The following is a 14,556-nucleotide window of genomic DNA, read 5'->3' on the forward strand; positions in this document are numbered from 1 at the left end:
TTGGACCACCCCTTGGCCAAAATGGGGTGGAAGGGTGGCCATGGGGGTGGCTTCATTTTTTTTTTTCTTTTTGTTTAAAAAAATTATTTTTTTATTGCCCAAAATGACCCAAACTGGGTCGTTTTGGGCTACCGCATGGTGCGGCAGTTTTGCACTACCACACCTAATTAAGCCAGCTCCGGTATAGGCGCTACGTTTCCTTGACAATGGCTTGAAGATAGACCAAGTTTTTAATGTCCGATTCATCAAGATGTGTCCTTGCCAACATGAATGTTTAACTCGTCTTGGGCCTTTCTCAACACGTGTAGATTGTTGAGTAGTAGAGACCGAGTCCACGTTAGAAGAACCATGGTCACGTCTCTTCCCACTATGATTAAATTCCAAATTAAGTCTCATTATTAGTATTCCAATCCTCCAATTTATGCCCTAGCTAGCATATCAAGTACAAATTAAAGTTGAATGACGATCCCTACATTTGGGTGATCAAATTTACCGAAATTACTCTCCTGTAACCTTTAACATTTAACAAATTTTTTAACTTTAGGTTCTGCTCTTACAAGTAACTTTTTTTTTTTTTTTTTTTTTAAATTTTAACTAATAAGTATTTAAGTTGCATTCCTACAAGTAGACAAGACCTTTTCGAACACATCTCTTTTGTAATTAGCCAAAGGTTATCAACTTGCCACAGAAAAAGGTCACTACTCTCAGCCAAAATATTGTCTTCATCAAAATGGAGAAGAATAAAACCTTGGGCATTTTGAATCTCAGCCAAGACAAAAAAAGGAAAAAAAAACAAAAGAAGAAAAAAAGAAAAAGAAAAAAGAAAGAGCAATGTTGATTGAGGTACATACGAATAGATCGATCAGTCAAAATGTTAACATGTGTGTGCCAATGCCAATGGCTAGAGGGCTTTTCTATTCTTGCGTTCCCTAACATTGTCTGTGCCAATGCCAATGGCTAGAGGGCTTCTTCATTCTTGCATTTCCACGAAGAACATGAACACGTATTTCTTCACATGTATTTCCTCTCTGAAGGACAAACTCAAACACGCATTGGTCTTCAACTTTCACATTGTTGTTCGCGAAATAAGACCACCCAGAACCAATAGCTATTCGGCCATCTTCTTTGAATATGATTCTCACCGGCCAAGCCTGTCCATTCTGATCACGAAGCACAGTCTTTGGTTTTAGTGCAATGTTAAATGCTTTTACCACCGATTTATGAATGTACTGCAACCACAAACAATATTACGACTCATCAAAAATCTCATTTCTATATATATTAAAATTTCAATGTACCCCTACTACATACCACACCAATATCTTACAAAGACTCACCACGGTAGCTAGCGTACAACGAGAAATGCTCAGCACAAAGTGTGGAGTCTTTGATGCTACAAGTCCAGCTACCACTGCAGGGGTGTTGCTCTTTTCAAGATTTGTTGATTTAGGCCCACTAGCTTCAGATGAATCTGTACGTAAACAAATTTGTTTTCATGTTAAACAAAACAAACTAAAAAATGGAAGATAGAGAATTAGCTGAGAATAATAAATATTAAATACAACTCACCGCCTGCCTCACCTTGCTCTGCAGTATAATCTTGTTCCAATTTATCCTCAGCAGGAGTACTCTCACTAATATCTATTGGTTCTTCCTTCATGCATCCTCTTCGATCGAATATCTCCACTTCAAATAAAGACCTTCTATTGTATTGGAAGACTAGGAAGTCTCCAAAATTCAAAAAATGAGCACGTTTAAAGCGTTCCCAGCCATTCGTGAACAACATGTGCCCACCAATTTCTTCTAGTTGGACACACCAGTACTTTCTAGCACCATCAATGAAATATACCTTTTCTGGTATCCTTCCATTGAAATGCCTGACAAAATCATGTGGTATGGACTGGACAAAATAAATTGAATTTTCATTAGATAGCTACATTAAAAAACACTGCATAGAATTACTCATTCTTTTATGTTGTGTGTGTTAAAAATCCTCTAATGTGGTTCATAAAACTTATACATCCACAATTTTCCTTTGAATAGAGATGGTATTTTCAGATAAAAATATATATGCGTATATAAATGGACGGGAAGGGAAGGAAGGCCAAGGAGCGAAAGCTCCCATAAGATATTAAAAGTAATAATTAATAGGCACATAATTAAACAGAAATCCCTATAATTGCAGCCAATCAAAAGTATTTTACTTCGTAACTCAAGCGAGATATATAATTGTTTATCATGACAAAAGTATATTTAATTTATTTAAATGGAATTTCAGGATGATCAAAATGGCCACCACTGGATGTACGTGGAAAGTAAATTAGAAATTATACACATATTCAACAGTACTCATCATTTGGTGCTTTAGATGTTGAGAGAGAGAGAGAGAGAGAGAATTAGTTACTGCATTTAAAGTCATCATATTGATATAGTTAAATGAAATCAAATACACGTACAGCGTCCGCTCGTCATATATTTTCCTTTGGACTGATGAAAATCTTATTAACCATGAACCTTTTGAAAACACTGTTTCAAGATGATCATAAATACAAGTCAAGCTTGAAAGAATATTTTCAAAGAAACAACGAAAAAGACAACTTATGAATCTACGAACCCAAAAAATAAAAATAAAAAATTGTGTTTTACCCTTCACAGTTCACACCTACCAAATATTACAAAACATTGAGCTTATAGAAACGCCATATTATATATATATATAGAGAGAGAGAGAGAGAGAGAGAGAGGCTGTACTAGTTGGTGAGAGCTGGAAGCGGGGCGAAATAATTTGAAGAACTTGGGCCTGTAGGCCTGTGTCTGTTTGTGTCCGCCAGAGCTGTCCATTTGGCTCGCTGTCTCTCTCTGTCTCGTTCTTTTTCTTTTTTCTTGGTTGCCCTGTTTGTGCGAGTTTGACAATTAAAAAGCAACACAATTATCAAATGGAAAATATATAAGAATTTTAGAAATCAAAAGCGTAGTCAACAAAGAATGGACAATTTTTAGGGCCTCGTAAAATGAACAAAACCAAAAGCAAATTAACATAATATATGCTCTATCTCAAGTTCAGCAAAACGAAAAAAAAAAATAACCCAACAAATCAGACACACTAGACTGAAAAAATAAAAATGAACAGATCACCCAACGTCCAAAGTTTTTAAAATTTGTCTTAAAATTAAATATAAGTTTTTTTTATAGTTCAACACCCCAAAATAATACTTTCGCCCCCCCTCAAAAAATAATATTTTTGTCGTCCTTAAGCTTTCTTGAAGAGAAGTGAGTGCAAACTGCACAAAAAAAAGTCCTACACGAAAATTAAGAACAATATTCACGATAAAAGCTTTCAAAGTTTCAAACTAGTTTTCAAAAGCTGAAATTTTTACAAAAAAAAATATATATATATTGTTCTATTTGGTTTGAGACTCTGAAGCAACTTTTATACTTTGAGCTTTGTCTAACATCATGTCAAGCATTAAACTCACGACTAAAGAAGAGGAAAGACTCTCTATCTCTTCCTCTCACAGAGCAGATGAGAAGGCAGGATATTTTCTATACCTGGGAAACGAACATGTTGAGATTGGTGTATGTGGGTATCTCAATGTCAAGCGATCTGTGAAAAATGTTGTAGATAGCTTCGTTGGCGAGTAGCTTCGTTGGTGAGTGGGTATCTCAATGTCAAGATCTTCTTTAGTCCACAAAATAGAAAGCTAAGAACCAGAGACAGAGACACAGAGAGAGAGAGAGAGAGAGAGAGAGTCGTTGGTGAGTGGGTATCTCAATGTGAAGAAGATCTTCTGTAGTCCACAAAATAAAAAGCTAAGAACCAGAGAGAGAGAGAGAGAGAGAGAGAGTCGTTGGTGAGTAGGTATATCTCAATGTCAAGAAGATCTTCTTTATTCCACAAAATAAAAAGCTAAGAACCAAAGAGAGAGAGAGAGAAAGAAGAGAGATAGGACAAGCCCATCATTGTGATGAGTATCTGCAATATCACAAGTCTGGTGTGGTGTCCGTGATGTTTGTTTTGGTCAATAACTAACAAGGACTGGCTAGTCTGGCTTTGTTCTCTCTGCTCCGGCGCTGTCCATTGTGTCTACTATAGTTTCTAGTTACGTTTTTGTCAAGAATTTGCGCAATAATAGGTGCCTTTTTGAGTTTTTCTAGCTTCATCTATTTACTGCCTTTACAATGCACTCTGTTTTTGGGATTGAAATTTAGTGTTATATTAGAATTTGGAGGCTTAATTAATGTCCGTTTAGTATTGAACCAATTAATTAATGTAGTTGTTTGGGGGGAGGTGGAGTGGCAGGCTGGCAGCGTGGGAAAGGGAGGGGCTGGGTTTGCAGAAGATCTTTTTTCGTTTGGATATATATATTTGAAGAGAGCGACAGAAAGGGAGTGAAAAAGAGAGAAACATGCACAAGAGAAGCGTGATTCTGCATGTTCCTGCTGTGGCACGTACGAAAAAAGAAAGAGGAAGAAAGTACCTCAAATGGTCAAAACACAAAAGAAACACGGGAGGGGAAGAGGACAAACATCCTCGATCTGCAAATAGGAACAGAGCACACCATCAAATTTTTTATCTTAAAAGGAAGAGAGGATATATATATATATATGTATATATATATAAAAGTAATTAAGACAAGCCAATTTATAAATCATAATTTAGTATTTAATGAAATTTATAAAGTGGTTCGTCATTTAAAATTATACATATATTTTTTATGCGTTTTTTTTTTTTTAATGAATAACAAAGCCTACATTTTATGTATAGACAAGAGGCTTGTATATATATATATATAGAGAGAGAGAGAGAGAGAGAGAGAGAGAGATGCCCTTAATTAAAAAAATAAAAAATAAAAAACATGTAAATGATATTTTTCAAATAAAAAGAATAGGTTAAAAGTGTCTTTGCCTCGTGAGTGTGCATAAAAAGAAAATGTTGGACTGTGCAGTCTGTACTACGTCCTCTTCCCTTCATGTTTCTTTTGTGTTTGGGTTTTATCTCTCTCTCTCTCTTTCCTTTTTCTTGTTGTAATGTTCATCATATCGCATGTGCCACAGCAGGGACATGCTTCTTTTGTGTTTGATTGTACGTTTTTTTTTTTTTTTTGGTACGTTTTAATCAATGTCTTCTGAAGCATTCATTTTTGTAATTATTATATTGATATAAGATTCTAAGACGTGATGAGATTTGAAGCTTTGGGGAAGAGAATTATCATGTATAAAATAGTATTATGTGTAAATAGTATTTTTCATGAATATATATTCATAATCGTTTTCAATAGCAATACCCGGAGTCACTATTAGGAAGAGTAGTTATAAACTTATAATTGGTCTTTTTTGTCCACTTTTTTTACTAAGAAAAATAAATTAATTAATTAATACACTGTTGTCAAATAGCCACATTGATTTCAAAAGTTAATACACGGTACATGGGCTTGTCTAATTAATGAAATTAGTCACTCCGCCCATATTCTATTAAAAAACTTAATGAAATATCATACCTTTTTTTTTTTTTTTTTTTGAGAAAAACATAACATTTCATTCAATAATATCACGAGTATAAAACTCTTACATCACAGAGCAAAGCTCTGAAGCAACCATAGTATGAAGCTACAAGATTACTAGGTTTAGTACAAGATTCGAGACCAATCCGCTAACCCATGATTAAAATCATATTTAATACTAGATCTGTAACAGACAGACTCAACCAAATGCATGGATAGCAATTATTCCTCGACCCTGAGAGTGGAAAGACTCTCATGCCGAAACTCTTCCTCCTCAACCCGAAGGCCAGGATAATGATCACATCCACAACCCAAAGGTTTGGACCAAAACTAATTAACCCAAAGGCAACATAGATCGAGTGAGAAAGGAAAGAGCCTTATTACAATCCGAACACAGGGAAATTAAACAATACAAGGAAAAACACACGCCAAAACACAAATACATCTTAAAGAAGCAACAGAACAGGGAAATAAAACAAGAAAATAAACATCACACTTCGATCACACACATGCAGAGAACCGAAAACCGAAGCGGCGTTGGAAGCTCATCGCGGCGGGGACTCATCAAAAGGCCCAACAGTGGACGATGGGTGGCGAACAGGCGCAGAGAAGACCGGCAAAGCATGACCTGTGCAGGCCGAAAACAGCCGCGTAAGGGGCGTGGGAGCTCAACACGGTGGGGACGCATGAAAGAAACCCTAATATCGGGCAGCGAAGCGGCAACACAGGTCGGCGGCGACCACAGACAAAATCCAAACCCATAAAGAGCCAAAACAAGGCCAAGGAGCCCGCTGCAAAAAATGAAGGCGGGGGAAGAAAATCGGCTGGGAAGAGGCAAAAACGGAGAAAAACAGAAGGGGAAAGGGAAGAGAGGAGGCACCGGGACTAGGGCATCAGGTAAATAACTAGCATCGGGGCGAGGAGGACGAGGGGAGGAGGGCGGCGGCCAAACGGCCAACCCTCCTCCCCTATGTGGCTGAAGGGTTTCGCTTTTCTCTCTGGCGGCTAGAGAGAAAAGAGACGGCTAGGGTTAAAAGAAATATCATACCTTTTAGAATTCAACAAGTGTCTCATTCTTTTACGTTAGCATTATTTTTTTTTAAAAAAAAAGGCAAGGGAAATCATCCTCGCATACTATTGGTGGTGGAGATCCAACCCCGGGGGTGGGAGTTGTGAACTTGTGATTGCGGGGGGAATCTCCTCTCGCAATGGGTAAAGGGTGATTTAGCCCTAAAAATAAAATCACGAGAACTATTTTTGGATTAACAATTAACCCTTAATATCAAATTGTTGAGAAAAAATTCACAAAATTACATGTAAAACTTTAATCTTTTTTTTTTTTAAAATAAAAAATAAAAAATTAGAAATTGTTACAAATTTATCACAATACGAATTAAACATTATTTATTATTTAATTTGAAATCCATACTTTTCACAAATCTCTATATTTTTAAATTATAAAAAAAATTATAATCTTTTGACTATTTTTTTTTTTTTTTGGGGCTTAATCTTTTGACTATCTTGGTCATTGGACAAGTGCATATGACCCATGAAAACAATGGGCTTGGTCCATTTTCGTGGACTGTTAAACCCTAACGGGTCGAGCCATTTTCCAATCCCCAACCCTAAACCCTCACCACCCAACTATGCGCCACCTCTTAATCCCACTCCTCCGCGGCCGCCTTGGCCGCCGCCTCTTTTACCGGTGGGCCCACTTCAAGGTCCCGACTGCGCCGGCACCGCCGACGCCGCCGAGACCGCCGCGGAAGCCGCAGAGCTTCACGTTCCAGGACTCGACCTGGGAGGACCCGTACAGCTGGATGTCGAACCTGGGCGACAAGGTGGCCATGCGGCACATGGACGTATATATGGAGCAGGAGGAGAAGTACACAGAGGCTGTCATGTCCGACACCGAGCGACTCCAGCCCAAGCTCCAGTCCGAGATGGCCTCTCGCCTCGCCTTCGACCTCTCCACCCCTCCCCTCCACTGGGGCCCTTGGTAGGTCTTCTTTATTTTTTCTCCAATATGCATGTGTAAATGCGAGTGAGGGTGTGGTTGGTTATTTTTGTTAGCATTACTATTTCTTGTTTCAGAGTCTGAATGGTGTCATTCAAAGTGGATCTTCGGTCGCCGCGCAGGTTGTACTATCGGCGGGTGGAAGAAGGAAAACAGTATCCAGTTCTGTGTCGGAGATTGGCGAGCTTGAATGAAGAGTTCATTTCTCACAAATCTCCTTCAGCTGGGTTTGATTTTACCTCTGGCAAGAGAATTGAGCAGAAGCTGCTTGATTATAATCAGGAAGCTGAGAGATTTGGAGGTGCTTATATATACATATATCATTTTCTTAATGTTATAGTAACTGATAAATGGTTAAATTCATTATTTCCTTCAGCTTAAATTTTTATGCTAAGTGGCAATTTATCATAGTGTTAGAGCTTCTAATATTGAGTTCGAACTCTTGACTTAAAAAATTGAATTAAAATATCACATAATTTAGCCTGATTTTGAATATTGGACAGAACAAAGCAAAAAATAGGAAAGGAAAATGACTTGGAATGCTTGAGAAAACAAGTAGTTTTTTAAGCACAAAGTTTATTGTTGTTTTATCTCACTTACAGGTTATGCTTATGAGGAATTATCAGAAGTGTCTCCGGATCATAAGTTTCTTGCATATACCATGTACGATAAGGATAATGACTACTTCAGGTTGTCCGTAAGGAACTTAAATTCTGGTGCTTTATGTAGTAAACCTCAAGCAGAACGTGTTTCAAACTTGGCATGGGCCAAGGATGGACAGGCATTGCTCTATGTTGTCACAGACAAAAATAAGAGGCCGTACCGGTGGGTTACTTGGAGTTTGTAATGGCTCTCTTTATGTCATTTTCCTATCTGTTTTTTCAATTGTGCATTGGATTTAGCATAAGGGAGTTTGGCATTCTTATTCTTTGAATCAGGATATACTGCAGCATGATTGGATCGACTGATGAAGATGTCTTGCTTATGGAAGAATCAGATGATAATGTTCATATTAACATAAGACATACAAAGGATTTTCGATTTGTGACTGTAAATACATTCTCTACTACATCTTCAAAGGTATCGCTATGCAAAACAGTTTGTTATGAAGTAAGGATCTTTTGACATCAATTTATGTTGAAGTGATATAATGATCTTGACCATTTTTTAGGTATTTCTGATAAATGCAGCTGATCCATTGTCTGGCATGACATTAATTTGGGATTGTGAAGGTATAGCCCACTGCATAGTTGAGCATCACCAAGGATGCCTTTATATATTTACAGATGCTGCCAAAGAGAGCCAATCAGTTGATTATCATTATCTTCTTCGCAGTCCTGTTGATGCTTCTTCCAGTCCGAGAGTATGGGAGGTTGGTGGGTCAACTATGTCTTTTAATGCTCTAATAATCCTCCCTTCTTACTTGTGAAATTATTGGATCTGTAATACATTGAGTCTCTTTTATGTCTTCAGCAAGATACTTTTGCTGCTTGAGATATGTTTGTGGTTTGTTGCATTTCTCTGCTTTCTTTTAATTGTGTAAATAAATGTTTTTATTAATGATTTTCCTATTTAATTATCATTAGCTTGCAGTTACTCTGTGCTTATGTCTGCATGGTTTTTCTTTCTGTCTTGATTGTTTTCACAGTTAATATACACCTCGAATAATGTACTGTCTTGTTTAGCTCGTTCACTGATGACAAAAATTCAATATTTAAAAAAGTAACTACTGTCTTATTTACTGCAGAGTGTATTTCTTGATGATGGAGATTTGATCATTGAGGATGTTGATTTCAGTGATACACACTTGGTCCTTATTACAAGGGAAGGTCAAAAATTCAGAATTTGTTCCGTTACTCTCCCTTTGCCTGCTGGGAAGGTAGACTCGTAAAAACAGCAATCTGGGGTTTGTGCACATCATGCATTGACGACAACAATTTCACCATAAGCATGATGGTTTCATGCTCTTGACAACTCTCAGTCTCATAGTTTTTTATCTTGTGGCAGGAAGCAGTTCAACTGAAAGATCTAAATCCATATTTCCTCCCTCTTCCGAAATATGTTTCTCAAATTTCATCTGGACCTAATTATGACTACTATTCATCCTCCATGCGCTTTACAATCTCATCGCCTGTGGTATGTTAGTAAATATTGTCTTCTTCTGAGATAGTTTGAGGAAGCCACTTTATTAATTATTTTGATATCATTTCTAATTTGTGTTAATGGCCCACAATTTATTAATGAATCCTGATCAAACCTTAGTTGGAAGATGTGAATGGAAAATGTTGTTAAGGTTCAATTTATTTGTCATAGTTGTTACTATGAGACTAATGTGTGTTTAAATTTTTTGATGTGTCTGTGTGTATCAAAGTTACGACTAATTCAAAACACCAAGTTAATACCAAGTTCTATTAGAATCTTAAATGTTATTATGGGAGTAATGTACTTTGAGTGAAGTATTTTGTTCACTAGTGCATGGAAGATGTTTACGACATAGACTTACATATTTAGCGATCAGATAATATGTTTTTGGATTACTTACAATAATGTCTTTGAGCCTTTGGATTTTCAAATCAAATTGGTTAGCACAAAGTGATCGCTAAATTTTACATCTATTTACCAGCCAAACTATTTTAGTCTTGAGACTATAGTCTACACCTCTGGCTTTCAAAGGTAAGCCATGCAGATCAATTCTTTCCTGTATCACTGAGAAGGGATTTGGAACTTTTTTCTTCTACAGTTTCACCTGCTTGATGTCATTTAAAAAAAAAAAAAAAATTGGGCATAGCATACATGCTTCTGCCCTATGGATTGCTGAATTATACCATTTGATAACTCGCATGGTAGCTTATTGTTCTTAATTTGAAAGATCACGTGTCTTTTCTTTTCACGTTGTTATGAGACAGTATGTATCTCCCAGCCAATCAACCCCATGCTCTTGAAATTTTCTCAGATGCCCGATGCTGTGGTTGATTATGACCTCTCAAATGGCAAGTGGAATATCATTCAACAGCAAAATATTCTTCATGAAAGAACACGAATATTGTATGGAACAGTCTCTTCTGTAAGCATTGCTGAAAACAACTCAAATACCAAAAATTCCAATTCCACGAATGAAGTCAATGTTGAAGATGATAACATGTGGAATGACCTCTCTGAGTTTTATGCTTGTGAACACTATGATGTCTCTTCACATGATGGGGTTGTGGTTCCTTTAACTATTGTATACTCGCACAAAAACAAGAAAGAGAATCAGAACCCTGGATTACTTCATGGGCATGGAGCTTATGGTGAATTACTTGACAAACGATGGCGTAGTGAGTTGAAAAGCCTTCTTGATCGTGGTTGGGTTGTTGCTTACGCTGATGTTAGGTTTGTTTCATGTTAATTACTGACGTCCTGTTTAGCTGGAATTTTTATTCTTGCACTGAATGTAGGTATTTTGTGAACTGAGCTGCATTTTATTCCTGTGGCTATGTTTTCTACTCTCAAAGTCCCTTGTGGAAATATAATTTTTTGCTTCAAATGCATGGGAAATAATTTTCCAGAGCAATTTGGCTGCCTATTGCTTAACTGTAATGGTCTGGATGATCTGTTACAGGGGTGGAGGTGGTGGGGGTAAAAAGTGGCATCATGATGGCAGACGTACAAAAAAGAATAATTCCACAAAAGATTATCTCTCCTGTGCCAAATTCCTTATTGAGAGAGGGATTGTGCAAGAAAACAAGCTTGCTGGTTGGGGTTTTAGTGCTGGAGGGCTTTTGGTTGCTTCTGCCATCAATTCTTGCCCAGATTTATTTCGTGCTGCAATTTTGAAGGTATGTATGAGTAATGAGTCTATCTGCATGCTTTTGAGTCTCTTGTTGTTCTTGTTGCATAGCTTTTTGTCTGATTGCTTTGATCAGATGGTATCCACTGTTCTTAGTTGAAAAGTCTTGTGTAAGAAATGCTTGTTATGTTATCACCATACCAAAATGAAAGCCAATGGCATGGAAGTTGAGCACTTGCCTGTACACAGCTGTAAGGAGGCAATGTGATTTTTTATTTTCGTAATACATATTGAGTATACAGAACTTATAGTAGAACTGAATGCAGATGTACATTCTTCTTTGTATGTCACTCCATCTTATATATCTGTTTCAGGTTCCATTTCTAGATCCAACCAACACTCTTCTCTATCCCATTTTACCACTCACGGCTGTTGACTATGAAGAGTTTGGGTACCCCGGAGATGTTGATGATTTTCATGCCATACAGAAATATTCTCCTTACGATAATATTCAGAAGGATGCTCTTTATCCAGCTGTATTGGTTACCTCATCTTTCAACACGCGGTAGCATTTTAAACCATTTTGAGGTTTTTCTATGACATGCACATTAACTTGTGTTACTTGTGGAAGTATAGTATGACCAGAACCACTGTTAAATGAGAAATTTGTGCCAGTTGTTGGATGAGGGAAGTTTGATGGTTATCAATGGAAGTTGGCTATGTCATTAGCCACTAGGGGTTTTGAGTTTCCAAATGGGTAGGAGTCAAAACATGAAGTGAGGGGACTTCAACTTGGAGCTTCAGTAGTTGTCCCTAAATAATGGCCTGCTGAGGCCTCCTGGACAGATCTAGTTTTACTTATAAGAAATAAAAAAGATAAGATATGATTAGAGATCTACTTGCTTATATCTGTAAATAGCCAAATGTGCTGTTTAAGGCCTTCTAGAAGTGCTGATTTTTATTTCTTTTGCCTTTTTATGAGCCAATCTACTGAACGGATATAGTGGAGCACTCACTTTATTTTTTGACATGTTTCAGATTTGGGGTGTGGGAAGCTGCAAAATGGGTTGCACGAGTCCGTGAACTTGCTATTTATGATCCAAAACGTCCAATACTACTTAATTTAACAACAGACATAGTGGAGGAAAACAGGTACCTACAGTGCAAGGAATCAGCATTGGAGACTGCATTTCTTATAAAGGTAATGGAATCTTAGTTTTGCTTCCACCAAATCTTATGATCTCGGCAAGGCAAAAATTCTACCAATGGGGGGGGAGAGGCATCTTTTCAGGGATCAATTCTACAATCCAAACTATCCCTCTGTGGATTCATTATTTAATAATCGAAGTCTTATTTGGTTGCTGTGGTACCATATAAAGCCTACTCTTTTGGGGGGTGGATGATCTGGCCTAACGTGGTGGCTCATTTTGCATAAGTAGCCAACTGAATCAAGACAAGAAGGGCTTTCTATAGTAGGTGCATGAAGAAGACCTTCGATTGTGGTTATTTTTAGTTGAGATCACTTCCATGTACCTTATTGGGAATCTATATCCAATAATTTTGTTGTTTGGATTATTAGCGATTCGGGCAATAAATGTGAGAAAGCTCTTATAGGGCTCATTTGCCCGAACAGTCTTGGGAAGCCTAATTTCCTGCTTGAGCAAGTGAGTCTCATAGGATGATGTTCTTTTACATTTACTGCTCAGATCAACAAATTGCTAGGAATTCAAATCACCTTATTGGTCATATATGAAATTCAAAACTATGTCTTGAAGTTGAAGGTGTCCTCATCTTTTAATCTTATGATAAGGACTTATTAAATTAGAAGCTAGTTGATCTAGTACTTTATCTTTCTAAGATAGTATGTATTTTATGTTGATGCTGACGATTATAGACAAGCAAAATCTTCGAAATCTATTAGTTTAGTAGCCAACTACATCTTCTATCGGCTTGAGATTGTCAACGGATCACTGTCACCAACTACCATATGAGATCCACTTCAGAAGACAACTTCCTTACAAAGCCTCTCCCTTAAGGGTTTTGTCAAACAGCACACCATTCTTTCTCAACTACTTTAATCCAATCTTTTGGATGGTATATAAAAGATATACCGAACGAAAGAAATATATATATATATATTCAAAGAGAAGCTTGTTCAGGGTAGGTTGCTTGTATTCTTTTCTATTTTAAGAGAAGCAGGTTTTGGATATTCCAACTCACCCCACCAAAAAAAAATAATCTGGCCATATTTGTCAACAACATTGTTTTGTCTTTTGTTTTATGTTCTCAAGCCGAAGACGTAAACAAACAAACCATCAAAACACACATTAACAAACAGACGCTCGAGATTTTGTGTGATCATTATCAAGTTTGAAAAAGAAGCAGCCACTGGCATGACCATACCCTACCAGCTTCACAAAAAGGACCCTCTCAAGCTTCTAGAGCACAGAATCCACATATCAAAAGGAAATAAAGAAGAAGAATGACTCCACCTTCGCCACTATATTTCCATGGGTACAAAACTCGACGATTATGGCCCAATTATGATAATTACAAACGAGAAAAGAGATCCCATACACTTAAAACTAGCCTGTCTTTGATTGCTTTAACTTTTCCCAGTTTGATAATGCTCTACGCATTATGCAAAGGAATATCTATTTCCTATTAACGTCAAATCCCTCTTTCTTGGTGATCGAGCACGCCCGGTCTGATTCAATCGTTCCTTTTTGTCCCCCCCTCCAGTAAGGAAAAGGATTAAACCAAGTTGAACCGAAAACGACACCTGCTTTACTAGTCATGACTCATGCCTTGGACATGAAATAGCCAGGGACAATTTTTCAAATTAGACGCAAATTCAACACAAATTCAACACAAATTTAACATCAAATTAATAGATTATAGACTATAGTGGAAGTGTTTGACATTTTTAATTAAATCAACCAAATTATAATTGACTAATATAAATACTTCATGCTTCGACACGACTCGAACCAGAAATTTCCATTTAGACAAATGTTGTAGAGTTAGAAAAAAGGGTTCTGTGAGGAATGAAGGTCCTTGATCACTGATTGGATACATAGTATAGTATGTATGTACTAGGAAATAGAGGAAGATAGCAACTTGAACTTCCCTGTGGCTGTGATGAATTGTGTTTGCAGAGTTCCCTGAGAGGCTGAGTGGGTAAAATAAGCATATGCCATTGAGTAGAATTGTAAGGTAAAGTAAGCAAAATTAGCTACTTTTTTAACAGAAGCAAGCAGACTATCATG

At 37.2% G+C, this 14,556-nt stretch overlaps 2 protein-coding genes across 4 annotated transcripts; one reads left to right on the forward strand and one right to left on the reverse strand.

The window, feature by feature from the left end:
• Nucleotides 1–838: 838 nt before the first annotated feature.
• LOC132188750 (putative B3 domain-containing protein Os03g0621600) lies at nt 839–3,781 on the reverse strand. Its single transcript, XM_059603285.1, has 5 exons — nt 3,550–3,781; nt 2,752–2,892; nt 1,570–1,900; nt 1,338–1,471; nt 839–1,229 (listed from the first exon to the last, which is right to left on the reverse strand). Exons 1-5 carry the CDS (start codon nt 3,562–3,564, stop codon nt 930–932), a joined length of 921 nt encoding a protein of 306 aa, XP_059459268.1. The 5' UTR covers nt 3,565–3,781; the 3' UTR covers nt 839–929.
• A 3,356-nt stretch (nt 3,782–7,137) lies between these two features.
• Nucleotides 7,138–13,061, forward strand: LOC132187199 (uncharacterized). 3 transcript variants are annotated; one of them, XM_059601423.1, is made up of 11 exons: nt 7,138–7,500; nt 7,641–7,819; nt 8,121–8,343; nt 8,457–8,598; nt 8,690–8,890; nt 9,266–9,397; nt 9,526–9,654; nt 10,472–10,890; nt 11,120–11,336; nt 11,662–11,852; nt 12,326–13,061. In XM_059601423.1, the coding sequence occupies exons 1-11, from the start codon at nt 7,148–7,150 to the stop codon at nt 12,501–12,503; spliced, it is 2,364 nt and encodes a 787-aa protein (XP_059457406.1). In that variant the 5' UTR covers nt 7,138–7,147; the 3' UTR covers nt 12,504–13,061. The 3 variants fall into 3 exon arrangements, with proteins under 3 accessions (XP_059457406.1, XP_059457407.1, XP_059457408.1); XM_059601424.1 differs by having other exon boundaries at nt 11,662–11,875; nt 12,326–12,408; XM_059601425.1 differs by having other exon boundaries at nt 7,417–7,500; nt 7,596–7,819.
• Nucleotides 13,062–14,556: the final 1,495 nt, after the last annotated feature.

Source organism: Corylus avellana, chromosome ca7 (assembly GCF_901000735.1).
Source record: "Corylus avellana chromosome ca7, CavTom2PMs-1.0".
NCBI classification, from domain to species: domain Eukaryota; kingdom Viridiplantae; phylum Streptophyta; class Magnoliopsida; order Fagales; family Betulaceae; genus Corylus; species Corylus avellana.